At 43.5% G+C, this 27,312-nt stretch overlaps 1 protein-coding gene across 4 annotated transcripts in view; it reads left to right on the top strand.

Annotated features, from left to right (window-relative positions):
• Positions 1-26,939, top strand: part of caprin1b (cell cycle associated protein 1b) — a 32,486-nt gene extending 5,547 nt beyond the window's left edge. For 2 of the 4 annotated variants that reach the window (XM_029697304.1, XM_029697305.1), the window contains exons 2-17: positions 221-394; positions 2,210-2,272; positions 3,269-3,355; positions 3,710-3,957; positions 10,344-10,426; positions 18,326-18,487; positions 18,734-18,786; positions 19,026-19,109; positions 21,588-21,788; positions 22,125-22,298; positions 23,009-23,119; positions 23,364-23,480; positions 24,798-24,957; positions 25,193-25,402; positions 25,719-25,831; positions 26,211-26,939. In XM_029697304.1, the coding sequence (XP_029553164.1) occupies positions 221-394; positions 2,210-2,272; positions 3,269-3,355; positions 3,710-3,957; positions 10,344-10,426; positions 18,326-18,487; positions 18,734-18,786; positions 19,026-19,109; positions 21,588-21,788; positions 22,125-22,298; positions 23,009-23,119; positions 23,364-23,480; positions 24,798-24,957; positions 25,193-25,402; positions 25,719-25,831; positions 26,211-26,300 (2,130 nt within the window). In that variant the 3' untranslated portion in view covers positions 26,301-26,939. The remainder of the gene's footprint in view (positions 1-220; positions 395-2,209; positions 2,273-3,268; positions 3,356-3,709; positions 3,958-10,343; positions 10,427-18,325; positions 18,488-18,733; positions 18,787-19,025; positions 19,110-21,587; positions 21,789-22,124; positions 22,299-23,008; positions 23,120-23,363; positions 23,481-24,797; positions 24,958-25,192; positions 25,403-25,718; positions 25,832-26,210) is intronic. The other 2 variants (XM_029697306.1, XM_029697307.1) reach the window with 2 other exon arrangements.
• The last annotated feature ends 373 nt before the right edge of the window (positions 26,940-27,312 follow it).

Raw genomic sequence — 27,312 nt, 5'->3', positions numbered from 1 at the left:
CAGATGGGCTTCCTTTCGCTCAACCACAATTGAAAGTTGGCTAGCTACACCAGCAATTATTTAGTTAGATGAGATGATGCACTTGGGGGCGACGTCCTGGACCAAAAAGCAAGCTCCATGGAGTATCCAGGAAACTGCCCCTTGGTGATATAGCCAGAAATTGTTCCTTGTCGTTACCTCCATAACTAACTTAATGATATTCGTCTCTCTTTTCATTCAGATGCCCGCAGCGATGAACGGCAACAGGACAGTGCAGTCGGCAAGCCCGGACGTGGGATCCACTCCTGGACAGATCACCCTGGGTGGAGGGCAGTCCTCTGGGGCCCAGACCGAGGCCATGAAGCAGGTCCTTGGCGTCATCGATAAGAAGGTCCGCAACATGGAGAAGAAAAAGGTGTCTCCTTTTATTTTTGTGGAATGAAACCTTCACAAATCTGTGGCGTAAAAGTGACTCCTGGGGGTATTGGCGTAATAGTTAGTTTGCTTCTATTGATACCTCCATCTCAGGTGCCAAGTACTGCCATTTTGCCTTTGAGCAACGTACCTAACCTACTTCAGGGGTGCTGCGACTAACCCTGTTGCTTTTATCACCCCTTGTGTTGGGGGAGCCCGGAAGTTAAAAAGGCAGAACAGACTGCTTTTTTTTTTCAATTTTAAGATATAGTGTACTCTATTCAATTGATCAATAGTGTGTGCTAGTGCTGCTCTGTTTCAGTGCCAACAGCATTGTGCTGGTCATGATAATGACAGATCTGTCTCCTCTCAGACTTAGAAGATCAATCAATGCAATTTTTTCAGACTTTGTATAGAGGAGGAAAGAGGAGAGGATACTTGGAGAGGGAGGAGGAGGAGCTCTAAAATGGACACACTGCTGTCTCAAGTCAACCAGAACTGCGGACACAGCATCTTGTTTTGCTTTCAGTGCTTAGTTGCACCATGAGCTCATCTTCCTCAAAATTAGCTAGAAAGCACATTAGGTAGATGGTCAATTAATACAATGCCTTATTTGGATGGGTGTGTAGACCCATACAAACATACAGTGCATTCGGAAAGTATACATACCCTTAACCTTTGTCCACATTTTGTTACATTACAGCCTTATTCTAAAATGTATTTTTTTCCTCATCAATCTACACACAATAAAGACAAAGCGAAAACAGTTTTTTAGAAATGTTTGCAAATGTATATAATTTTTTTTTTTTAAGATACCTTATTTACATAAGTATTCAGACCCTTTGCAAATTGGTCTCAGGTGCATCCTGTTTCCATTGATCATCCTTGAGATGGCTCTACGACTTGATTGGATTCCACCTGTGGTAAATTCAATTGATTAGACATGATTTGGAAAGGCACACAATTTTCACTTTGCAAGATGCAAGTCCTAATTTAAGCTAGCAAGTGTTCACCATGTAACTCTATGGTGTTTACTCATATTGCCATTTCCAAGCCCTGACTAGATTGTTACACACTTGTGATGTTTTCCTAAGCTTCTCTGAAGGAACTGCCTATCGGTCCATCTCATTAATTGCACATTGCAGATATTGCGCTGCCATTTCCTGGTTGCTAAAATTCTAGTAGTTCGCCTAATTTCAGTTTGTGTGACAAAACAAGCTATTATAGTGTAGAGAATCATTGTGCAATCTAAACTGTGCACATTAAATGTATAGCATTTTCAGCTGTTTGAAACTGGTGTGTAAAACTGAAAGTTAAATATTTTAAACAGGAAGCATATAGAACAGATCTACTGCTTCTTAGACTTGCTTTCAATGAGATGGAGAGATTTCTATGTGAATTTGGTTGGGTTGCCCAAAAAGTGACACATTGCAGCTTTAGCTGTCAGGCACACTTGTGTATGTTGAGATGTATTGCCGTTGCTCAGAGGTATCAACAACCACATTGATATGTGGTCAGTGCTTGCAGTAAACTGTCATATTTTAGTGTAGAGAGTTCCTATATAATTAGTCATTTTAGCCTAGGCCCAAGGTTACCGTAGAATATCTGTTGCAGGTTTTTATGTATTTTGGACATAATCATACATTTTCAATTACAAAAATCTCACTGGTCAGGTGACGGCATCTGCTTCACTCTGGATCACCACATGAGAGATTTTACTATAGAGAATCTGTTAATTGTTATTATGCTATCAACCTTTATTTGGATCATTTTCACCTCTGATGAATGCATGTAAATCCTGACCTCTGTCTCACAGGGCAAGCTGGACGATTATCAAGCCAAGAAGAATAAAGGGGAGCGTCTCAACCAGGACCAGCTGGTGGGTCAACAACATACACTGTATATGAGTCCTATGTGGTCTGATCTGACTACTTCCTTGAAGTAGTCACTGATCTGTCATTATTGGGTTGTGAAAGCAAGCTTTCCATTACATTGCTCTCATCAGTTAGCCTATGTCGTCAGTTCAGTGATTACTTTAAGGGAGCAGGAAGGAAGGGTGCAATGCATTTTAAGACTTTGATCATTATATGTTTGGCTTTTTTGTGTTACCTAGTCCCTGCCCATCTTCCGAAAACGTCTGAAACCTATACTACCGTTCAAAAGTTTGGGGTCACTTAGAAATGTCCTTGTTTATGAAAGAAAAGCACATTTTCTGTCCATTAAAATAACATCAAATTGATCAGAAATACAGTGTAGACATTGTTAATGTTGTAAATGACTATTGTAGCTGGAAATGCCTACATTTTTTTTATTTTTATGGAATATTTACATAAGCGTACAGAGGCCCATTATCAGCAACCTAGAAGGCCAGCATCCCGGAGTCGCCTCTTCACTGCTGACGTTGAGACTGGTGTTTTGCGGGTTCTATTTAATGAAGCTGCCAGTTGAGGACTTGTGAATCTGTCGTTTCCAGCAACAATAGTAATTTACAACATTAACAATGTCTACTCTGTATTTCATGGGCAATAAATGTGCTTTTCTGTAAAAAAAATAAGGGAATTTCTAAGTGACAGCAAACTTTTGAACGGTAGTGTACTTCTTCAACGTGTATCTAATATAATCCCACAGCACCCCCCTCATATTCTCCCTCCACCCCCCAAAAAAAGCTTTTGTGAACTAACACTTGTTTCCCCCTTACTAGCTCTGACTTTGCTGATAGCTACTATTGATGAAAAATGTACTTACTATGACTGATATGTGGTTGTCCCACCTAGATATATTAAGATGAATGCACTAACTGTTAGTCGCTCTGGATAAGAGTCTGCTAAATTACTCCAATGTAAACCAGTTTTCTCTTGCTCTGTTATCTCTGCAGGATGCCCTGACCAAGTATCAGGAAGTGACTAATAATCTGGAGTTTGCCAGAGAGCTACAGAAGAGCTTCCTCGCACTGGGGCAAGATGTAAGAGTATCTAATGCAATGTGTCCTTGTCTGTAGGAATGTGACTGATTTGGGTCCCCCTCTCTGGTGTCATCCCTGTTTGCATTAAAGTGGCCAACGCCCGGGTTGCGTTTTGTTTCGGGAGGATGCTTTCTCCTCCTTCATGGATGTGAAACAACTAGGTGTAAGCAGTATAGCTCCACCTAGTTTCTCCTGTAATGCTTTTACAAATGTAGTCCTATCAAATCTGTGAATGTGGGTGAACAAAGGCGGATGGGTGGAAATGGCTTCCTGGTGACCTGGCATGAAACGCAACCGAGAGGTCCTGCAGTGTTTGATTCTGACTCCCTGGTCTCGTCTCTTCTGTCTCTGTAGATCCAGAAGGCAGTGAAGAAGGCAGTGCGGCGGGAGCAGCTCCAGAGAGAGGAGGCTGAGCAGAAGAGACTGAAGACTGTGCTGGAGCTCCAGTTCCTCCTGGACAGGCTGGGAGAGGACAGTGTAAGGCAGGAGCTGAGACAGGGGGCTGCTGGGGGGGGCACACCCTCACTCCTCACAGACTCAGAGCTCACCACCCTGGATGAGCTTTACAAACTAGTGGGGCCAGAACGAGACCAAAACACCAGGTTAGTAAAACGCATGCACACACAATGTTCAGATTTTGAGCTAAAGGTATATATTTATTTGTACATAGTAAGTGTAATACTGGAAGTGATGAAGAATCAACAGAATATGTTCAGGAGGGGTATAAAACATTGGCTTTCAGCCTCTCATGAAAATGTTCCTTGGTTTTAGAGCTGTTACGGTGACGGTATTACCGCCACAGGGCAGTCATGGCGGAAGTCAAATTCCACATGACCGTTTAGTCACTGGTATTAGGCTCTGATGCTGCTGATGGTCATTGGTATCCTACCAAACTTGCTAACTGCCTGGTACTCAGCACTCTATTGTCCCTCTAATCACTCTGACATCAGTGCAAATGTCATCGAAAATCTAATCAAACATGCGCAACATTTCTATAGGCTATGAAATTGCATGAGAAAAGAGTTTTGATGGCCTCTATTAAAAAGAGGAGGAACCCATCAGCTTTCTTTAGGCTAGGCCTACTATATTTATTTCTCAACTTTCCTAATATTAATCACAGTTAAACAGGAGTATAGCCTACCTGGCTGGCATGAAAATGAACCATGGGAAACCGTCCTCCATTCGCTATTTACAGTGCGTTCAGAAAGTATTCAGACCCCTTGACTTTTTCACTTTTTGTTATGTTAGCCTTATTCTTATCCCCAACTACAACATTTTCCGTCAAGATAGAACTGCCAACTGGGGCGGAGTTGCAATCTGTCTTACTATCCAGGTCTATGCCCAAACAGTTTGAGCTTCTACTTTTAAAAATCCACCTTTCCAGAAATAAGTATCTCACTGTTGCCGCTTGCTATAGACCCCCCTCAGCCCCCAGCTGTGCCCTGGACACCATATATGAATTGATTGCCCCCCTTCTATCTTCAGAGTTTGTACTGTTTGGTGACCTAAACTGGGATATGCTTAACACCTCGGCCGTCCTACAATCTAAGCTAGATGCCCTCAATCTCACACAAATTATCAAGGAACCTACCAGGTACAACCTTAAATCCGTAAACATGGGCACCCTCATAGATATCATCCTGACCAACTTGCCCTCCAAATACACCTCTGCTGTCTTCAACCAAGATCTCAGCGATCACTGCCTCATTGCCTGCATGCGTAATGGGTCCGTGGTCAAATGACCACCCCTCATCACTGTCAAACGCTCCCTAAAACACTTCTGTGAGCAGGCCTTTCTAATCGACCTGGCCCGGGTATCCTGGAAGGATATTGACCTTATCCCATCAGTAGAAGATGCCTGGTTGTTCTTTTAAAAGTGCTTTCCTCACCATCCTAAATAAGCATGCCCCGTTCAAGAAATGTTGAACTAAGAACAGATATAGCCCCTGGTTCACTCCTGACTTGACTGCCCTTGACCAGCTCAAAAACATCCTGTGGCGTACTGCATTAGCATCGAATAGCCCCCGCGATATGCAACTTTTCATGGAAGTCAGGAACCAATATACACAGTCAGTTAGGAAAGCAAAGGCTAGCTTTTTCAAACAGAAATTTGCATCCTGTAGCACCAATTCCAAAAAGTTTTGGGACACTGAAGTCCATGGAGAATTAGAGCACCTCCTCCCAACTGCCCACTGCACTGAGGCTAGGAAACACTGTCACCACCGATAAATCCACGATAATCGAGAATTTCAATAAGCATTTTTCTACGGCCGGCCATGCTTTCCACCTGGCTACCGCTACCCCGGCCAACAGCTCTGCACCTTCCGCAGCAACTTGCCCAAGCCCCCCCCGCTTCTACTTCACCCAAATCCAGACAGCTGATGTTCTGAAAGAGCTGCAAAATCTGGACCCCTACAAATCAACTGAGCTAGACAATCTGGACACTCCCTTTCTAAAATTATTCGCCGCATTTGTTGTAACCACTATTACTAGCCTGTTCAACCTCTCTTTCGTATCGTCTGAGGTCCCTAAAGATTGGAAAGCTGCCGCGGTCATCCCCCTCTTCAAAGGGGTAGACACTCTAGACCCAAACTGTTACAGACCTATATCCATCCTGCCCTGCCTTTCTAAAGTCTTCGAAAGACAAGTTAACAAACAGATCACCGACCATTTCGAATCCCGCCGTACATTCTCCACTATGCAATCTGGTTTCCGAGCTGGTCATGGGTGCACCTCAGCCACGCTCAAGGTCCTTAACGATTTCATAACCGCCATCGATTAAAGACTGTACTGTGCAGCCGTCTTCATCGACCTGGCCAAGGCTTTCAACTCTGTCAATCACCACATTCTTATCAGCAGGCTCAATAGCCTTGGTTTCTCAAATGACTGCCTCGCCTGGTTCACCAACTACTTCTCAGACGGAGTTCAGTGTGTTAAATCGGAGGGCCTGTTGTCTGGACCTCTGGCAGTCTCTATGGGGGTGCCACAGGGTTCAATTCTCGAGCCGACTCTCTTCTCTGTATATATCAATGATGTCGCTCTTGCTGCTGGTGATTCTCTGATCCACCTCTACGCAGACGACACTATTCTTTATATATTTGGCCCTTCTTTGGACACTGTGTTAACAAACCTCCAAACGAGCTTCAATGCCATACAACACTCATTCCGTGGCTTCCAACTGCTCTTAAATGCTAGTAAAACTAAATGCATGCTCTTCAACCGATCGCTGCCCGCACCCGCCCGCCCTACCAGCATCACTACTCTGGACAGTTCTGACTTAGAATATGTGGACAACTACAAATAGCTAGGTGTTTGGTTAGACTGTAAACTCTCCTTCCAGACTCACATTAAGCATCTCCAATCCAAAATGAAATTTAGAATCTGCTTCTTATTTCGCAAAAAAGCCTCCTTCACTCATGCTGCCAAACACACCCTCGTAAAACTGACTGTCCTACCGATCCTTGACTTCGGTGATGTAATTTACAAAATAGCCTCCAACACTCTACTCAACAAATTGGATGCGGTCTATCACAGTGCCGTCCGTTTTGTCACTGAAGACCCATATACTACCCACCACTGCGACCTGTATGCTCTCGTTGGCTGGCCCTCGCTACATATTCGTTGCCAAACCCACTGGCTCCAGGTCATCTAAGTCTTTGCTAGGTAAAGCCCCGCTTTATCTCAGCTCACTGGTCACCATTGCAACACCCACCCGTAGCATGCGCTCCAGCAGGTATATTTCACTGGTCATCCCCAAAGCTAACAAAGCTCCTTTGGCCTTATATCTTATGTCTTATATCTCCCTCTTTAACTTTAAGCATCAGCTGTCAGAGCAGCTTACCGATCACTGCACCTGTAAATAGCCCACAGCCCATCTGTAAATAGCCCACACCACTACCTCATTCTCATATTGTTATTTTTTTGCTCTTTTGCACCCCAGTATCTCTACTTGCACATCATCATCTGCACATCTATAACTCCAGTGTTAATGCTAAATTGTAATTGTTTTGCACTATGGCCTATTTATTGCCTTACCTCCCTAGTCTTACTGCATTTTCACACACTCTATATAGATTTTTCTTTTGTGTTATTGAGTGTACATTTGTTCATATCATGTGTTACTCTGTTGTTTTTGTGTTACTGCTTTGCTTTATCTTGGTCAGGTCGCAGTTGTAGATGAGAACTTGTTCTCAGCTGGCCTACCTGGTTAAATAAAGGTGAAATAAATTCTAAAATGGGTGATTGAAAAAAATACAATCTACGCACAATACCCCATTCTTCTCTGCAGATCCTCTCAAGCTCTGTCAGGTTGGATGGGGAGCGTCTCTGCACAGTTAAATTCAGGTCTCTCCAGAGATGTTCGGTCAGGTTCAAGTCCGGGCTCTGGCTGGGCCACACAATGACATTCAGAGACTTGTCCCGAAGCCACTCCACTCCGTGGCTGTGTGCTTAGTGTCATTGTCCTGCCTCAGTCTGAGGTCCTGAGTGCTCTGGAGCAGGTTTTCATCAATGATCTCTCTGTACTTTAATCTGTTCATCTTTCCCTCGATCCTGACTAGTCTCCCAGTCCCTGCCGATGATAAACATCCCCACAGCATGACGCTGCCACCACCATGCTTCACTGTAGGGATGGTGCCAGGTTTCCTCTAGACTTGACGCTTGGCATTCAGGCCAAAAAGTTCACTCTTGGTTTCATCAGACCAGAGAATCTTGTTTCTCATGGCCTGAACTCCCAAGTGTGCTGTCATGTGCCTTTTACTGATGAGTGGATTCCGTCTGGCCGCTCTACTATAATGATATGATTGTTTGAGTGCTGCAGAGATGGTTGTCCTTCTGGAAGGTTCTCCCATCTCCACAGAGGAACTCTAGAGCTCTTTCGGAGTGACCATTAGGTTCTCAGTCACCTCCCCAGAAATAAGGTATTTCTGTTTTTTAGTTTTAATGAATTTGCAAAAAAATCGAAATCTGTTTTTGCTTTCATTTTGTGGGTATTGGGTGTAGATTGAGGGGGGGGGGAATAACAATTGAATCAATTTTAGAATAAGGCTGTAATGTAACGAAATGTGGAAAAAGTGAAGGGGTCTGAATACTTTCTGAATGCACTATATTTTTGTTTTGAAACAGGTGCATGATAGTGGTTTGTTTTAAATCAAATCAAATTTCACACATTATTTAGTATAGACGAGATTAAATCAAGGATAGTCTGATGTGTGAAAATATTAGCCTATCACTTGTTAGTGGTGCCCAGCTTGTGCCGTAAGGCAGCTTATGCAGTAAAATATTAAGAACGGGAAGTATAGAAATGACGCACAAAGAAAATATCTACTGCTTTTTAGACTTGCTTTCTGTGAGATTGACACACATTTCTATGTGAATTTGGGTGGGTCACCCAAAAAGTTACATATTGCAGCTTTAACTCTCTAGCTGTCTGGCACATTTGTAGAAAATATGTCAATCATTATTTGAATATGTTGGTAACCAGTTGTGTAAAAGTGATAATGCCCTTGAAGCTGTTGTTTGGAGGACTTATTGGCGCTGTTTGCCAGCCCTAGAGTTGTGCCAATATATCCTCCAAACACCGGCTTCTCGGGCATTTTCACTTAATTGTGATCTATCGCATCCCACAACTGTCCCAGACTATGCTTGGAATATTTATTTATTGCACAGAATAGAATAGGTCAGCTTGTGTACTATGGGGGATAGTAGATTGATATAGGCTATTGCTTTGACATAGGCTATTGTTTGTTAGGCCTTCTCATCTTGTTGGCTGACGAAAAGTAAATGTGGACAGTTCTTCCAGTATCTTCAATATGTACCTCGGAATTCGAAAAGGATGCGCGCAGTTGCGTCCCCGATGTGTCTTCACTTGTAGCCTGTGAGAAGGACCCGATCATGTGACGGGCATTGGCTAATAAGAATTAAGATGTCTTAGAGAGCCATGTGAGTGAGAGGTGCTTCAGGGAGCACAGCCGGGAGAATGGAATTATAATTATTATATTCAACACAAGGGTACACTGGCCACAAAAGGCATGGATTTTTTTAGGGGGGGATTACGGCCACACAAATGGAATGCCGCTGGGAAATTTGAGGCATTATTAAGTGCTTGTCATGCCTTTTTCATGCAATTTTTTATTTTTTTTTGCATCGTGGAGCCGTAGAATGTATTAAAAATCAAAACATATAGCCCAAGGTTTGTATCACAACTAATGTTACGTAAATAACTCTAAATGAAGAATATACTGTAGGAGGACCTGTTTCTTTGTTAACCGCTCAACACAGAATAGCCGCATGTGCGCACTCCCTCAAATCAATTGGAGAAGATATCCTTTCAATTTTATTAAGCTATATTCACTTGTATTCTTCATACTATAAAATAATGCCATGGAATTCTAAGCAAATCTTGTCTGCTAAATGAACTAGTGTTGCCCACAGACATATGGCATAGCCAGATCAGGAGTATGCTATTCTGTTCTTCTGAAATAGACTACATGTTTCTTTTGACCTGTCTAAAATAAATGATGGATTTACTGTGAAGTTGTAGGCTACATTACATGGATTTATTAGACTTGTAGATGTTCCAAAGGTTGTCATCAGTGGCTTGTAGGCTATGCGTGGAAGTCAGGAGATGCTAAATGAGTTTGTTAATTAAAGGTCATTTACCATGAGACCGGCAGTTATTCGCTTGACAATCACCAGCCTCAAAATTTCATGACAGCCACAGCCGTACTTGGTCTCAGGTGAGAACTTGAACATGACACCATTTGTCAAATACATGCATAAACATGATGTTCAACTGGGATGTTTAGAAGTGGGGGTTTCACTGTTTCGCATTGACTTGATGGACAAGAGAGCTTGAGATGGGCGTTATAACTCGAGCGTGACGAAGACTTCTGGGTCTAAATATTGCACTCAATAAAACTGCAGGAGCATTCAACAGTGTACAGGTATCTTTCTTTCCCAAGTTACAACTGTACCTCTCCTGTTGCAGGTTGTCTGACCAGTACGAAGAGGCTTCTCAACACCTCATGGATCTGTTGGAGGGGAAGGACAAGGCTGTAGCAGGAACAACATGTAAGTTTAACCAACTACAACTAGGTGAATTCACTACTCAGTGGTCTGAAACGTTCTGAACATTCAAGAAACCGATAGAAATGGAACGAATAGAGCTGACACGATTCCCAATCTCTAGTCTGACAGACAATTATACAGTACAGTACCAGTCAAAAATATGGACTCACCTACTCATTCTAGGGTTTTTCTTTATTTTTACTATTTTCTACATTGTAGACTAATAGTGAAGACATCACAACTATGAAATAACACATATGGAATCATGTAGTAACCAAAAAAGTGTTAAACAAATCAAAATATATTTTAGGTTCTTCAAAGTAGCCAACCTTTGCCTTGATGACAGCTTTGCACACTCTTGGTATTCTCTGAACCAGCTTCAAGAGGTAGTCAGCTGGAATGCATAAAAATTAACAGGTGTGCCTTCTTAAAAGTTCATTTGTGTAATTTCTTTCCTTAAAGCTTTTGAGCCAATCAGTTGTGTTGTGACAAGGTAGGGATGGTATTCAGAAGATAGCCCTATTTGGTAAAAGACCAAGTCCATATTATGGCAAGAACAGCTCAAATAAGCAAAGAGAAATGACTGTCCATCATTACTTTAAGACATGAAGGTCAGTCAATCTGGAAAATGTCAAGAACTTTGAAAGTTTCTTCAAGTGCAGTCGCAACTGGCTCTCATGAAGACCGCTACAGAAAAGGAAGACCCAGAGTTACCTCTGCTGCAGGGGATAAATTCATTAGAGTTAACGGCACCTCAGATTGCATCCCACATAAATGCTTCACAGAGTTCAAGTAACAGGCACATCTCAACATCAACTGTTCAGAGGAGACTGTGTGAATCAGGCCTTCGGGGTTGAATTGCAGCAAAGAAACCACTACTAAAGGACACCAATAAGAAGAGACTTGCTTGGGCCAAGAAACCTGAGCAATGGACGTTAGACCGGTGGAAATCTGTCCTTTGGTCTGAGTCCAAGTTTGAGATTTTTGGTTCCAACCGCTGTGTCTTTGTGAGACGCAGAGTAGGTGAACGAATGATCTCTGTATGTGGCTCCCACTGTGAAGCATGGAGGTGGTGTGATGGTGTGGGGGTGCTTTGCTGGTGGCACTGTCAGTGATCTATTTAGAATTCAAGGCACACTTAACCAGCATGGCTACCACAGCATTCTTCAGTGATACACCGTCCCATCTGGTTTGCGCTTAGTCCCACTATCATTTGTTTTTCAACAGGACAATGACCCAACACACCTCCAGGCTGTGTAAGGGCTATTTGACCAAGAAGCAGAGTGATGGAGTGCTGCATCAGTTTACCTGGCCTCCCCAATCACCCGACCTCAACCCAATTGAGATGTGTTGGACCGCAGATTGAAGGAAAAGCAGCCAACAAGTGCTCAGCATATGTGGGAACTCCGTCAAGACTGTTGGAAAAGCATTCCAGGTGAAGCTGGTTGAGAATGCCAAGGCAAAGGGTGGCTACTTTCAAGAATCTGAAATATATTTTGATGTAACACTTCTTTGGTTACTACATGATTCCATATCTTCACTATTCTACACTGTAAAAAATAGTAAAAATGTAAGAAAAGCCCTTGAATGAGTAGGTGTGTCCAAACTTTTGACTGGTACTGTATATCTGTTCTTCACGATACATTTCTATCTGAACGTTTTGTGACGTTACATCCTCCTGGACAGGCCCCTGGGCAATTATTTTTGTCTGTGTTGGTGGAAGCTCCTGAAAAGCAGTCATTTTTCCTTTATTTGTAAAAATGTGTTATTCTAAATGTGTTGGTTGTCAAGTAGTGTTTTTAAAAAAAGTGTCTTCCAGTTTGGCCATAGCCTGCTCTCAGATCTATTTGTGTTGTCATGTAATGCGATCTGTACACTACAGGACTTTCAAAATCCAACATTGCTGAGCCTCTTACATTACACAACCGTCTTTCTTGTAGTTTTTTGACTTGCCAGCATAGTGGTATGCATATACATTTTGAATGAAATAACATTTGCTTTTCAACTTCAGAACTGTTAAGATTTGACACTGGCTTTGGTTAAAGGGAAGTACAAACTAGTACTAGCCTAGTCATCGCTCCTGCTCAAGAGTGTACACGTTCTGGGTGATGTGATACAATGTCATCTTTGGCTTCTCTGGTGAGCTCTCATAGGCTATTGCTGATCCCCATTCTCAAAACGTGTTGTTGCACGTCTCGCACTACAAGATGATTGCAGATTTTGTGCCGATTTTAAAAATCAAATGTTTGAAAATATCGGGATGTCTGGGTTGGCTCAAAGACAGGATTGGTAGCCCTCAGATTGCGTCTCTGACCCACTCGCAGTAAATGCGCATCGGTGACGGCCGCACACCCTGAGGAGGCAACGACATGGGGATTTTTTTTTTCTCAAACTTGTCTGGAACAGCTAAGTCGGTGCCAAAATCGTGTATTGTATGCTCGGCTTAAGGATATGGCAAGACTGCACAAACAGATCTGGGACCAGGGTAGTTTGGCCAGTTACTTGATCTAATATTTGTTCTCTAGACAGGAAAGACATTTAGTTATTTGGCAGGACATTGTGCCAATGACAGTAGCTATCCACTCAGTCTGTCACAACTCCTTAGATGACAAGATTTGAGCTGGATATACCAGAGGGGGTGTATTGATGGCTGGAAGTTGGATCGTGGGGGGCATAAGGCAGGTAATGCAGAGCAGGACTGTGAACAGTACTGAGGCTAGGGCTGTGACGGTCATGGAATTTTTGGTGACTGTAATTGGCCAGCCAATGACTGCGATCGCCGTAATAACCGTTCAAATAGCAACAAAGGAAAACAATATATAATCACAAATCTTCCCCTCGGCCCTCCATTTGCGCATTCACGTGCGCCTCCGCCATTTGCACAAGTCAAATCATGAAATGTTATTGGTCACATGCTCTGTAAACAACGGGTATAGACAAACAGTGAAATGCTTACTGACGGGCCCTTCCCAACAATGCAGAGAGAATAATAGAAGGATAACTCAAGGAATTAGTGTTGCATGGTATACCGGTACCACGGTAATATCACCTTACCAAAACATAATAGTACTAATATCAATTCAAAAACAAAACAAATGTCAAGAGTGAACATTATTACAAGAGTTAATATGACTGTAAATATAAAACATGTTACATACACAATAAATCAAAATACTAACAATTAAAAAAAAAAATATATATACCAACATTTTAGAGAACCATTTCATATGATACTACCAACATTTTCCGCCCTACCGATCTAAAGACCCCACAGGTGCCTGTTTATAAAATGTTTAAGTTCAGTTAATTGTGTAAGCAACAGCAACTAGTCTACTGTATGCACCAGTCCAATAATGTCCACTTCACTTTTATGCGCATATCACGTGTGGCAGCTCTGATTTACATTTTAGTCATTTAGCAGACGCTCTTATCCAGAGCGACTTACATTTCATTTCATACATTATTATTATTTTTTTTTTCATACTGGCCCCCCGTGGGAATCGAACCCACAACCCTGCCGTTGCAAACACCCATGCGTTGCAAACACCATGCTCTACCAACTGAGCTACAGGGAAGGCCGATCAACCAGCCGCATCCCCCTACCCGCCCTCACTCACTTGCTTTTCTCAGAATCCCCCTACCCGCCCTCTCTCACCTGCTTGTCTCAGAATCCTCCTACCTGCCCTCTGTCACCTTCTTCTCTCAGAATCCCCCTACCCGCCCTCTCTAACCTGCTTCTCTCAGCATCCCCCTACCCGCCCTCACTCACCTGCTTTGCTCAGCATCCCCCCCTACCCGCCCTCACTCACCTGCTTCGCTCAGCATCCCCCCCTACCCGCCTGCCCTCACTCACCTGCTTCGCTCAGCATCCCCCCCTACCCGCCCTCACTCACCTGCTTCGCTCAGCATCCCCCCCTACCCGCCCTCACTCACCTGCTTCTCTCAACATCCCCCCCCTACCAGCCCTCTCACCTGCTTCTCTCAGCATCCCCCTACCAGCCCTCACTCACCTGCTTCTCTCAGCATCCCCCTACCAGCCCTCTCACCTGCTTCTCTCCATCTGCTCTTCCTGCACATTTATTCCTCCATCAGTTTTTCAAATAGAATTTAGCCTTTATGGCGAGCTGGGATTGTGACCCTGATCAGTCTTTTGATACATGGTGAAATTATATACAAAGAGCACAGGCCAGTCTGAATATAGGCTTTGCGAGTTGGTTGTCACGCAGGAGTGCCAGAGAGGAAAAACAGCTAAGTGACATGCATGCTTTTGCAGCTTTACAGCAAAGAAAACATTGCCTCTACCTCAAACGGTAAAAAAACATACATTGCGATTTCACACGCATTTGATAGATTTTCACAAAACATGTCGCAGTCGGGTTTAAACTAATTCCGGCCCGCAAATGATTGGTTTGATAACAAACAATGTTGTTCAGTCATGTTACCTAGCAAGCTAACAACCTGGTAACTTGACTGTAGGTCTAGGCAAATTTGATTGGCCCAGGAAAAGAAAGGAAAAGGTTCTGCTACTCATGCGATGTTCTTTGAAGGTAGGATTCATATAGGGGTAACTATATAGAAATAATCGTTCTCTTTCTGTGGCTCCCTCTGTTTGGTGCCTAACGTTTTTAAAGTTAGGAGCAGTGTGTGTATGTTTGGGAGAGAGAGGGAGAAAGAGTGTGTCTGTTACCTGAATATTAGGGTTCATGCAGTTTTTCCATTTACTGCCACAATGACATGCAGATCATTAAACATTCGGTGCCTTCGGAAAGAATTCAGACCCCTTGACTTTTTCCACATTTTGTTAAGTTACAGCCTTATTCTAAAATGGTTTAAATAGAAACAATTTCTCAGCAATCTACACACGATACCCCATAATGATAAAGCACATTTACAAAAATAGATAGCAGAAATTCCTTATTTACATAAGTATTCATATCCTTTGCTTTCAGACTCAAAATTGAGCTCAGGTGCATCCTGTTTCCATTGATCATCCTTGAGATGTTTCTACAACTTGATTGGAGTCCACCTCGGCTAAATTCAATTGATTGGACATGATTTAGAAAGGCACACACCTGTCTATATAAGGTCCCACAGTTGACAGTGCATGTCAGAGCAAAAACCATGCGGTAGAAGGAATTGTCCGTAGAGCTCCGAGACAGGATTGTGTCGAAGCACAGATCTGGGGAAGGGTACCCAGCATTGAAGGTCCCCAAGAACACAGTGGCCTCCATTCTTAAGTGGAAGAAGTTTGGAACCACCAAGGCTCATCCTAGAGCTGGCCGACCGGCCAAACTGAGCAATTGGGAGAGAAGGGCCTTGGTCAGGGAGGTGACCAAGAACCCGATGGTCACTCTGACAGAGCTCTTGAGTTCCTCTGTGGTTATGGTTGTCCTTCTGGAAAGTTACCTCATCTCAGCAGCACTCTAACCAATCAGGCTTTTATGGTAGAGTGGCCAGACGGAAGCCACTCCTCCGTAAAAGGCACATGACAGCACGCTTGGGGTTTAGTAAAAGGCACCTAAAGACTCTCAGACCATGAGAAAGAAGATTCTCTTTTCTGATAAAACCAAGATTGAACTCTTTGACCTGAATGCCAAGAGTCACGTCTGGAGGAAACCTGGCACCATCCCAAAGGTGTGTCATGGTGGTGGCAGCATCATGCTGTGGGGATGTTCTTCAGCAGCAGGGACTGGGAGACTAGTCAGGATCCATGCAAAGATGAATGATCCTTGATGAAATCCTGCTCCAGAGAGCTCAGGACATCAGTCAAAGGTTCACCTTCCAACAGGAAAATGACCCTAAGCACACAGCCAAGAGAACGCAGGTATGGCTTCGGGACAAGTATCTGAATAAGACTGCTTGTTAACCTTTTGACTCGTCACATAGGCTGCTGTTTATTATTTATCCTGTTGCTTAGTCACTTACCCCTACACATACACTACCGTTCAAAAGTTTGGGGTCACTTAGTAATGTCCTTGTTTTTGAAAGAAAAGCCCTTTTTTTTTGTCCATTAAAATACCATCAAATTGATAAGAAATAGTGTAGACATTGTTAATGTTGTAAATGACTATTGTCGCTGGAAACAGCAGATTTAAAAAAAAAAAAAAAAATGGAATATCTACATAGGCGTACACAATTGCATTTTGTAGATGGCAATTTGAATGCACAGATATACCGTGAAGAGATCCTCTGGCCCATTGTCATACCATTCATCAGCCGCCATCATTTAATGCTTCAGCATGATAATGCACGGCCCCATGTCGCAAGGATCTGTACACAATTCCTGAAAGCTGAAAATGTTCCATTTCTTCCATGGACTGCATACTCACCAGACATGTCACCCATTGACCATGTTTGGGATCCTCTGGATCGACGTGTAAGACAGTTTCCGCCAATGTTCCAGTTTCCGCCAATATCCATCTATATTCAATTCTGCTTATCACGCTATACCACAATCAACAAAGTTCAAATTCTAAGACTCTGAGGCCATTGAGTGATTTTGAAGTGAGATGTTGCTGCCAAAATCTGTAGCCCATCTCCACTGCGCTTTATCAGCAAAATGGACAGAGCCCTACTCACTAAAGCAAGGCTGTTTTTGGTAATGAATATAGGCTACAAGATTGATAGGCTGTTTGCAATAAGTGAATTACCCTTTGTGAATGCAGCTGTACACACAGCTGTCTTACCAAAATAGTGCAAACTAAATGCTGAAAGTAGTAGCATAGTTATGCATGCAAACAAAAATACTGAATAGCAGTTTGGCTTAAAATACTGACAAATGCAAACGAAACGGCGGCACCAAGTTAAACCTAGTAAACAAAATATCGCATTGATAAAGGCATGACACAATCTATATTTAGGTTGTATAGTAAACAAAAGGTGAATGGCAATTCAAATAACCAAAACAACCTACTACAGTGATGCAGCCACGCACAGCTGTCTTGCCAAACAAATAGGCCTATAGGCCCGCTTCAGACATGGAAAACCATGCCACTCATGAGCTCAGCAACACGTTGTGATATGGCACAATACACTTCTCTGGATTAAATTCAACCCACGTAATCAATTAAGCAATGCTAGCCTACCATAAACATGTTTCCTGAGAATTGAGATTTGTTCAAATATGTAGTTGTTATTCTCTGAAAATATGCACATTTAAATGAACATCAACCTTTTAGACCCTCACCAGTTTGCATCCCTTGAGTCTCTGGTGTGTAATTTTAACTGACTTGCCTGAAAGGACCCGTACATATCCGAACGCGACTGCTGCAGTAGATAGTAATTGTATAATTTATGCATGACATCCGTAATTGTCGGTTATATAGGGCTGGCACAATTACCATATAACTAACTGAGGTGTTGCAGATGGATGGAATGGTGCATTCTGAATGCTGAAGTCTTGTAAATGTACAGTTCTGTAATGTGAATCATCTGGGCCTAGGGGTACAAGCTATAGGAGTGGTGCATTCTGATTGACGTGACCTTGAGACAGACACAGACACAATGCAGTCTGCCAGGACAGAGGACTGAATGTTGAGGGCTTCTCCTGATTCAGCGTGGCATTGGGGCAGGTTGCCAAGGTCTGGGGCAGGGTGCCAGTGGACCTATAGCCTGCCCTGTGGTCCCACTCACAGGACCCATTCTCACACACAGAGAGACGGAGAACTGGCTGTCTCAGCATTATGGGTCTAGAAAAGCCAGTCGCGTCACCAGCACCACCACCTCTTGGAGAACTGGGTCATGTTCAATAGAGCACTTCAATGGGGGGGTGGTTCAGTGCTCAGACCGCAAGACGATGAGACATACTTTGGCCAGATGTGTCCACCATATTTTATTGTAGATTGATACATCATAATACCGTTTTTTGTGATGCTGATGGTTCTCTGCCCTTCCCCTCCCCAGACAAAGCTCTGAAGGACAGCCTGGACCGGGTGCTGCTAAGCGGGTACTTTGACAAAGCCCAGTCCCACCAGAATGGAGTGTGTGAGGAGGTGGAGGAGGAGGATGAGGAGCAGCAGTTGGAGGCAGTAGTGGAGTCGGCAAAGGAGCAGACCGTCGACCAAGGTCAACATTTTTGACATTGACGTTAATGTGCACTTTTGAGTTATAAATTGAAAAAGTTATATTTTGATAGCTCAACTGGTCACGTTCCTTTGCCATCCTTAGAAATGTGAGATTTTTTTTGTTAACTGTTCGCTCCTTAAAGTTACGTTTGTTGCTGTATTGTTTAGTTTTCCAATTGTGACAATAAAGATGTTGATTAATTGAACATCTTTCGTCCTGCATTCTGAAAATTATTTTTCTCTTCAGAGGGTGAAATAGTTGAAGAGTACATAGAGCCCATTAAGGTGGAGGCTACAGAGGTGAGAGGACTTACTATCCTGGGTCGTGTTCATTAAGGCAATGTTTTACTACATTTTGCAATGGAAATGAATGAAATTAAATGAAAACAAGTGCTTCCAATTGGACAAATTCAGATAATGTATACCTGTTTTGGGCAGTTTTCTTTGATTTCCTACCTACTGAACACTACCCTGTTAATTCAGTTATTATCATGTCTCGGCTGCTTTGTGACGGTGGGCATCTTGTTTATGTTTTTCAGTTCGTAAACAGACAGTTCATTCCAGACACCACGTACAGCACCAGTGACAAGGAGCAAGGAGACAAGTGGATGACAGAAACAGAGGTATGATGCTCAGTGTTTTACACATTACACAAATCATGGTAGGGCTGTCCCAGACAAAACACACAATTGGTCTACAGAGTCATCTGTTCTTTCAACCAAACAAAATGTTTAAATGTGTATATTTTCATAGACACATCCTATGTGTTTTAATCAACTATTTGCACTAAGCTTGTCTGATGCTTTAAGTTAGATATAATTAAGACATGATAATGACTAGAGTCCAACCGCAATTGATTTAATTGGTCCGGGCTCAGACTTGCTGCGTGGTGTGTAAATATAGAAATTACAGTGAGTGACTGTGGGACTAGCACCTGTTGTCTCTCTCTCCTCTCTGCTGCAGTGACCACCACAGAACAGTGTTTATCGTGCTGTCTGTGTTGCTGCAGCGTAATTAGCCATTTCTGACTGAAAAGTTACCGAAATCCCTAATTGTGTTTAGGAAAAACATTCCCTATTCCCTCAACCCTTGCTCTCTTTACGTGACATGCATGTATCACGTGCACGTGACCAATATAGCCTGACCTATAGCCTATCATACTCAAATCAATAAATTGGTTATAACAAACTCTGAACACCGTAACACACAGCAAAATGGATGCAGAGGACGAGACAAATCAACTAGAAACGGGGGAATGTTTACTGGTTGCTCAGGAGGTAAAGGGGAAGTCAGATGTGCGGAATAAATGTGACTAGACGTGGAAATACTGCCGATCAAGAAAAAGAAGGTAAGGAGCAAGCGCTGCATGCATATTATGTGTGCCCAACAGGTGCTGTTAAATTACATTGTAATCTTTCTGACCGTTTGGAACAATGATAACGACACTAAATAAATTATAAGTGTACCGGAGAGTGTTTTGTAAAGACTTTATTACAGAAAATACTAAAGTTGCATTCATTGCTGAATGCAATTTTACAAAATGGAACGGTTTATTTGTTTACGCTTATTATTAAATGGTCGCTTTATTTTAACTTTAAATGCTTGATTTCATTTCAAATCATGAACAACTCGTACGCTGTGTGATGACATGAAAAGTTTTATGATTGACTATTGTATAACTATTGTTCTTAGGCCTACAGCTGGATATACAAGGCTGCTCTATACTAAGCCTACTAGTTATAATGACATTACTTATTATTATAATGACGATCATCATAATAACAATAAGGAGATCAAGAAAAATAAGGGTTATTATTATGAATATAGTTTTTCTGACAATTTGAAACATTGTAAACAACACTAGATAAATTATCAATAATACCAGAGGCTGTTCAAACAAGAAAAGCCTTTATTACAGATGAACAAAGATTAAAAACAGACGAAATGGTGAAGTTGTTTATCCGACATGCGTGATGTTTGGTGCTCGTAGAGGCAGTAGACTATTAAACAAACGCTCACAGGCAACAGAAGCAGGATCTGTTTTAATTCTGTAGTTATACAGTACCAGTCAAAAGTTTCGACACACCTACTCACTTAAGGATTTGTCCTTATTTTTCTACATTGTGGAATAATAGTGACGATATCAAAACTATGCAATAACACATGGAAACATATTGTAAACAAATCAAAATATATTTTATATTGGAGATTCTTCAAAGTAGCCACCCTTTGCCTTGACAGCTTTGCACACTCTTGGCATTCTCTCAACCAGCTTCATGAGGTAGTCACCTGGAATGCATTTCAATTAACAGATGTGCCTTCTTAAAAGTTCATTTGTGGAATTTCTTTCCTTAATGCGTTTGAGCCAATCAGTTGTGTTGTGACAAGGTAGGGGTGGTATACAGAATATAGCCCTTATTTGGTAAAAGACCAAGTCCATATTATGGCAAGAACAGCTCAAATAAGCAAAGAGAAATGACAGTCCATTACATTGACTGATCTTCATGTCTTAATCTGGAAAATGTCAAGAACTTTGAACGTTTCTTAAAGTGCAGTTGGAAAAACCATCAAGCGCTATGATGAAACTGGTTCTCATGAGGACCGTCACAGGAAAGGAAGACCCGGAGTTAACTCTGCTGCAGAGAGTAAGTTCCATAGAGTTACCAGCCTTAGATTGTAGCCCAAATAAATGCTTCACAGAGTTCAAGTAACAGATACATCTCAACATCAACTGTTCAGAGACAAAAAAGGTTTTGCATTTTAAAGTATTGGCTGTCAACATTCAGTAAAAAATAAAACGGTGTCATCTAATATAAAACTTGTGAAACGGCCCGTAACTAACGGGTTTTACCGTCCTGTAAGTCCTCCGGCATGCGATCAAAGCAGCAGGAGATGTATATAAAATTAAATTTTGTATTCATGTATTGATTTAGTCATACCCGATTCCTTTTTATCAAGATATGTTACGTTTAAGAATTAAGACGTCACCTAAGTTTCAAAAAGTGTAATTTGGACTATATCTTAAATGACCATTTTATGTAATTGTCTAGTGAAGAGATTATTGGACTGGATACAGAAGGGTACTTTCATAGGGTATACAGCCTCTGGCCTTGCCTCTTGTTCTTCCCCCTCAGGTGGTGAGTGTCATCCAGCAACAGCCTGTACAGTCGGCCCTTCCCCCCAATGACTTGGAGACCCACTCCCTGAATGTGGCCACACCCACAGTCACACCCCCGGTGGTCAGGAAGCAGGCAGTCCAGGACCTCTTGTCACAGATGCAGGGGCCTTACAACTTCATGCAGGTGAAGATTCGAACCACCACCCTCTTCAAGACTGTTAGCCCACTGAGCTAAAGTCTAGCCATTAGCTGTGGTTGCTGTGAGGCGGTTTGGACCTGAATACTAGGCATTTGGTCCAAGCTAATGCCTGGGCCTGGACAATGGATCTAGTGGCTTTTAGGGGACCATGGCTTTGAACCTTAGTCAGTCACATATTCAGCATAGTGCCATAATAACATTGTTTGATTCCCTCAGGACCAATGCATTTTGTGGAGTTGTCAGAAGATCAAGGAATCAAAGATGTGAGGAATAAAGGGAAGAGTTTTGTTATTCAGCCATATTTTCTGCTTCCTCCCTCAGGACTCTATGCTGGAGTTTGATGGCCAGCTCATTGACCCAGCCATCGTGTCAGCCCAGCCCATGAAGCCTGCCGCTCAGAACATGGACCTTCCTCAGTTGGGCTGTCCCCCAGTCCATCCAAAATCACGCCTCTCACCACACAACACCGTCCCGGTACAGCCTGAGCCCATGCAGGTGATATTATTAAAGGATGATGGCAGGGGCTTCTTTTAATAACATAAAGTTGGCCTTGTTCAAATACTTGAAAAATGTACCCTTTTTTAATTTTACATTTTTTAAATTATTTTATCCCTTTTTTCTCTCCAATTTCGTGGTATCCATTTGGTAGTAGTTACTGTCTTCTCTCATCGCTGCAACTCCCGTATGGACTCGGGAGAGGCAAAGGTCGAGAGCCATGCATCCTCCGAAACGCAACCCAACCAAGCCACACTGCTTCTTGACACAATGCACATCCAACCCGGAAGCCAGCCGCACCAATGTGTCGGAGGAAACACCGTACACCTGGCGACCTGGTCAGCGTACACTGCGCCCGGCCCGACACAACACAGGAGTCGCTAGTGCGCGATGAGACGAGGATATCCCTGCCGGCCAAACCCTCCCTAACCTGGACGACGCTGGTCCGCGAGCGGGAGGCCCCGTGGGCCTCCCGTTCGCGGCCGGCTGCAACAGAGCCTGGGCTCGAACCCAGAATCTCTGGTGGCCCTAAAATGCACCCTTAAGTAATCACTGATATGACTTGTCTGGATTAGTCAAAGGTATTTTAGATGAGTGATAATTCCAGTGAGGTTGGAAGATGCATTTGATCTGTTTTAAATGGGGCAGTCCTCTGTGGTGAAGAGGTTAGGAATCTTGATGTCTGAATGAGTCCGCTCTTTCATCCCCAGGTTCCCATGGTGTCCCCCACGCCTGAGTCGTACGCCACGCCATGCCCCATGTACCAGTCATCACACACGCCAGAACCTTGCCCACATGCGGACTCCATCGACACTATCCAGGTAAAAAAGTATAAAAGGATAATACATGCCACTTAACAAACACTTTTATCCATTATACAGCAACTTGCAGTTGACTTGTGAGCAACTTTTAAGTTGTGGGTTACATTTCCACAGTGATCACATATAAAAAAAGAAATGATCGACTCACTGTGGTAATTGAACCCACAACTTTTGTGTTACTAGCGCCACACTCTTATCAACCTAAGTACAGGATCAGTGTATCTGATGGTACTGTTCTCCCCAGGCATCCATGTCCGTGTCATCAGAGCAGCAGCAGGTCTTCCAGTCTGTCAACGTCTCCAAACCCCCACACATCTCCGGCATCAATGTCAATGCAGCACCATTCCAGTCCATGCAGACAGTAAGGCCTTAGTCAAAACGCAAACAGTCTCTCTTTGGCAGGCAGGCAGGAGTCTTGAGTTGAATGTTCATCATCGTTATTGTATTTCCATATTGTTCATATGGTCTGTCTTTGGGTTTTTTCTTTCACTGTCTTTATTCATCCATTTTTATTAATTTCGATTTCATCTGTCAGGCAGTCGGGCGGGCAGAGTCGGGCGGGCAGAGTCGGGCGGGCAGAGTCGGGCGGGCAGAGTCGGGCGGGCAGGCAGACAAGCTTGCGCGCAGGCAGACAGAGAGACAGGCGCGCGTGCGCAGACGGAGAGGCAGGCAGACAGACAGGCGCGCCCGCACAGACAGACAGGCGCGCCCGCACAGACAGACAGGCGCGCCCGCACAGACAGACAGGCGCGCCCGCACAGACAGACAGGCGCGCCCGCACAGACAGACAGGCGCGCCCGCACAGACAGACAGGCGCGCCCGCACAGACAGACAGGCGCGCCCGCACACGCCACACAGAGAGACAGAGACGCACACGCCACACAGAGAGACAGAGACGCACACGCCACACAGAGAGACAGAGACGCACACGCCACACAGAGAGACAGAGACGCACACGCCACACAGAGAGACAGAGACGCACACAGAGAGACAGAGACGCACACGCCACACAGAGAGACAGAGACGCACACGCCACACAGAGAGACAGAGACACCAAATACTAATTGAGTGTATGTAAACTTCTTACCCACTGGGAATGTGATGAAAGAAATAAAAGCTGAAATAAAACATTCTCTCTACTATTATTCTGACATTTCACATTCTTAAAATAAAGTGGTGATCCTAACTGACCTAAGACAGGGAATTTTTACTAGGATTAAATGTCAGGAATTGTGAGAAACTGAGTTTAAATGTTTTTGGCTAAGGTGTATGTAAACTTCCGACTTCAACTGTATATACAGGGGGTACCGGTACAGTGTCAGTGTGGGGGGGTACAGGTTAGTTGAGGTAATTTTTACAAAAAATCTTACCATTGTTTCAACTGCGAATTGGCCCTTTCATGACAATGCTTATAGTGCAGAATCTCTATTTACTACTACTGCCGGCACTCATATGCAACCTACTCTCAGAACTGGAAGCATTTAACTGGGATTCTTACAGCACTCCAAACCATTCTGTGATGGTGGCAGGGATAGTATTGGGCTGAAACACAAATCTCAGATTGTAGCTTTAACTCTTGATAAGCCTGTGAGTGACAATTGTTCCTAGCATTGTTAAACCAGGCTGAACACTCCGCACACCATTGTTTTAATCAGGCTACCTTGCTCCCCACCCTCAGGTGTTCAACCTCAATGCCCCTGTCCCGCCGGCCAATGAGGCGGAAGCCTTGACCCAGGCCAGCCAATACCAGAACAGCTACAGCCAGCAGGGGTTCAGCAGCCAATCACAGCAGCTCCCTGTGGAGCAGACAGAGATGCAGACAGACCAGCTGCAGTCTGGTGAGCTAGCAGGGCTGGAGCAGATTTTTCCCCTTGTCATACTACAGAGCAAAACCAAGTCGAGCTGTACCACACTGGCCTGGTTATGCATTTACCATAGTGCTACTGGAACGGTCCTGAAAAGGGCAATGTGAACAGGTTGAACAGCGCTAGATGGTGTGGAAAGAATATTTCACTAACTTTATTATGACTGTCTTAAGGCCATTTTACTCAAACTATGTTTCCCTGTCTGTAGTGGTTGGTGCCTTCCACTCCCAGGACCCATCCCTGCCCAGCCAGGCCCTGCCCCAGGGGCAGCAGCCGGGTCAGCAGGGTCCAGGGTTCATCCCCGCGGCTGGTCGCCAGGCCCAGTCCTTCTACAACAGCAGAGGCATGACCCGCGGAGGCCCCCGTAACGCCCGCGGCATGGTCAACGGATACAGAGGCCCCTCCAACGGATTCAGAGGTACGGTAGCCTGACCTGTCCTTTACTGTCACAAACTAAATTGTGCAGGGCCACACATCAGCTTCAAGATACACTAGAGCTTTCTCTTGTCTGTAGTGTAGTTAGTTAAATAGATGGATTGAGCTGAGTGTTGTGTATGGGAGAAAAAGCCTACATCTTTTGGATTTGATCTCAACTCGTCTGACATTTGATATGACATGCTTGTTGCACATGTTGGTGTCATCATGGTCTTGATGCTGTTTAATAAGCGAAAGAAACAACCTATGCTTTTTTACTGAATGACTGCGTCTAACTGGAGTGTAATAATCCATTACAGGTGGATATGACGGTTACCGGCCTCCCTTCGCCAACACTCCAAACTCTGGATATCAACAGGCTCAGTTCAACACCACTCGGGACTACTCCAATGGTGGCAACTACCAGCGGGGGGTAAATAACCTTTGACCTTATCACTTACACAGGGTTGGAGGACGGCTTGGGATGGATGTTGAGCTAACATGCTCAGGGCCGGCTTCCCGGACACAGATTTAAGCCATGGAATTAAAAGTACTTTCAATTGGGGGAGTTTCTCCGTTGAGCATTATTTTTCGAATTCAAGAGTAGGCTTAATCTAGGTCTGGGAAGTTGGCCCGCCCTTACCATAGGGGATCTTGGATTGTCTCATATCTGTTAGGCATCTAAAGGAGTTGTTGCATTACATGCCTTATAGGGGGCATCACTGGATCGTCTCCTTTTATTTGTTAGGAATCTATGTAGGAGTATTCTATAAGAACGGTTAGTAGTAATGCTTTCTTTTTCCCTGCTTCAGGATGGTTATAATCAGAACTACAAGCGTGGAGCAGGCCAGGGATCCAGAGGGATGTCTCGAGGAGGCAATGCCCAGGCCATGAGGTCCTGATCGGGCCTGTGTTTGACTGTCCCAATTCACCCCTTCCCCTTGGCCCTAACATTTCAATGTTTGCAGAAACGTCTGGTACGTATAACGGTGTAGTGGTGGACTTATTTACTTGGTTATATTTTTCCTAGGTGGGGCAAATTGAAGGGTCAGGGCCAAGGTGGGGGTGGGGTAAGGAACGACTGGAACAGATTTTGACTGACAACTTTCCACACCACACTAAACATTCAAGATATCCAGAATGCATTTTGCCCCATCACTTTTATTTGTCCTTTTTGTTTCTCAGTGGTATTTTTCCTGGCTTTTGCTTTGATATTGAAAAAAGATTAATGTTTTAAAATGACTGAATACACAAGCCGATCTGTAAATCCTTAGTGTTACAACGGTTTTAAGCAAGCCTGTAAACTTGAAAGATTTCATTGATTTATTTTTTTTATAAAATAAAACATGCCACTGCTGGTCCGAGCCCCCGGGAGTGTTTCTTTCTCTTGCCCAGTCCCCCCCCTTTTTTTTGTTTTGTTCACATATCATCTTTGTTCTAAAAAGCATTTTTGTTATGTTTATAAAAGAAGCTCCCAATTCCTCAGTTTGTAAATTGATGTTGCTTCAAGAGTTTCAATAAAGATGTTGCATTACCCATGATTTGTTGTGATTGTGTCCAGTGTCCTTTATTGTTGGGTGGTGAAAGTGTTGCCAGTGTTAGACAAGATGGTTTTGACTTGTGATGGAAAGTGCAGTGTATTGCATTCTCTGTAGAAAACGACACAATCTGAGAGCAGGGTAGGGAACATGGATGAATCAAGACTACATTTCCTATCTACGCTTCTTATTAGCTCAGAGGCTAAATTAAACCGCTTTACTATGGTGGGTTACTTGTTGAGAAAGACCTTGAAGTGGTGATTTTATTAAGTGTAGTCAAAGATTATAGATATACTGACATTGTCAGGGCAGAAAGACATGTACCATGGGAGTCTTCATACACAAAGTGCCGCTTCTGTCTAGCTCCCGCCTATTC

Source organism: Salmo trutta, chromosome 17, assembly GCF_901001165.1.
Source record: "Salmo trutta chromosome 17, fSalTru1.1, whole genome shotgun sequence".
Taxonomy (NCBI): Eukaryota; Metazoa; Chordata; class Actinopteri; order Salmoniformes; family Salmonidae; genus Salmo; species Salmo trutta.
This window is presented reverse-complemented; position numbering and strand designations above follow the sequence as displayed.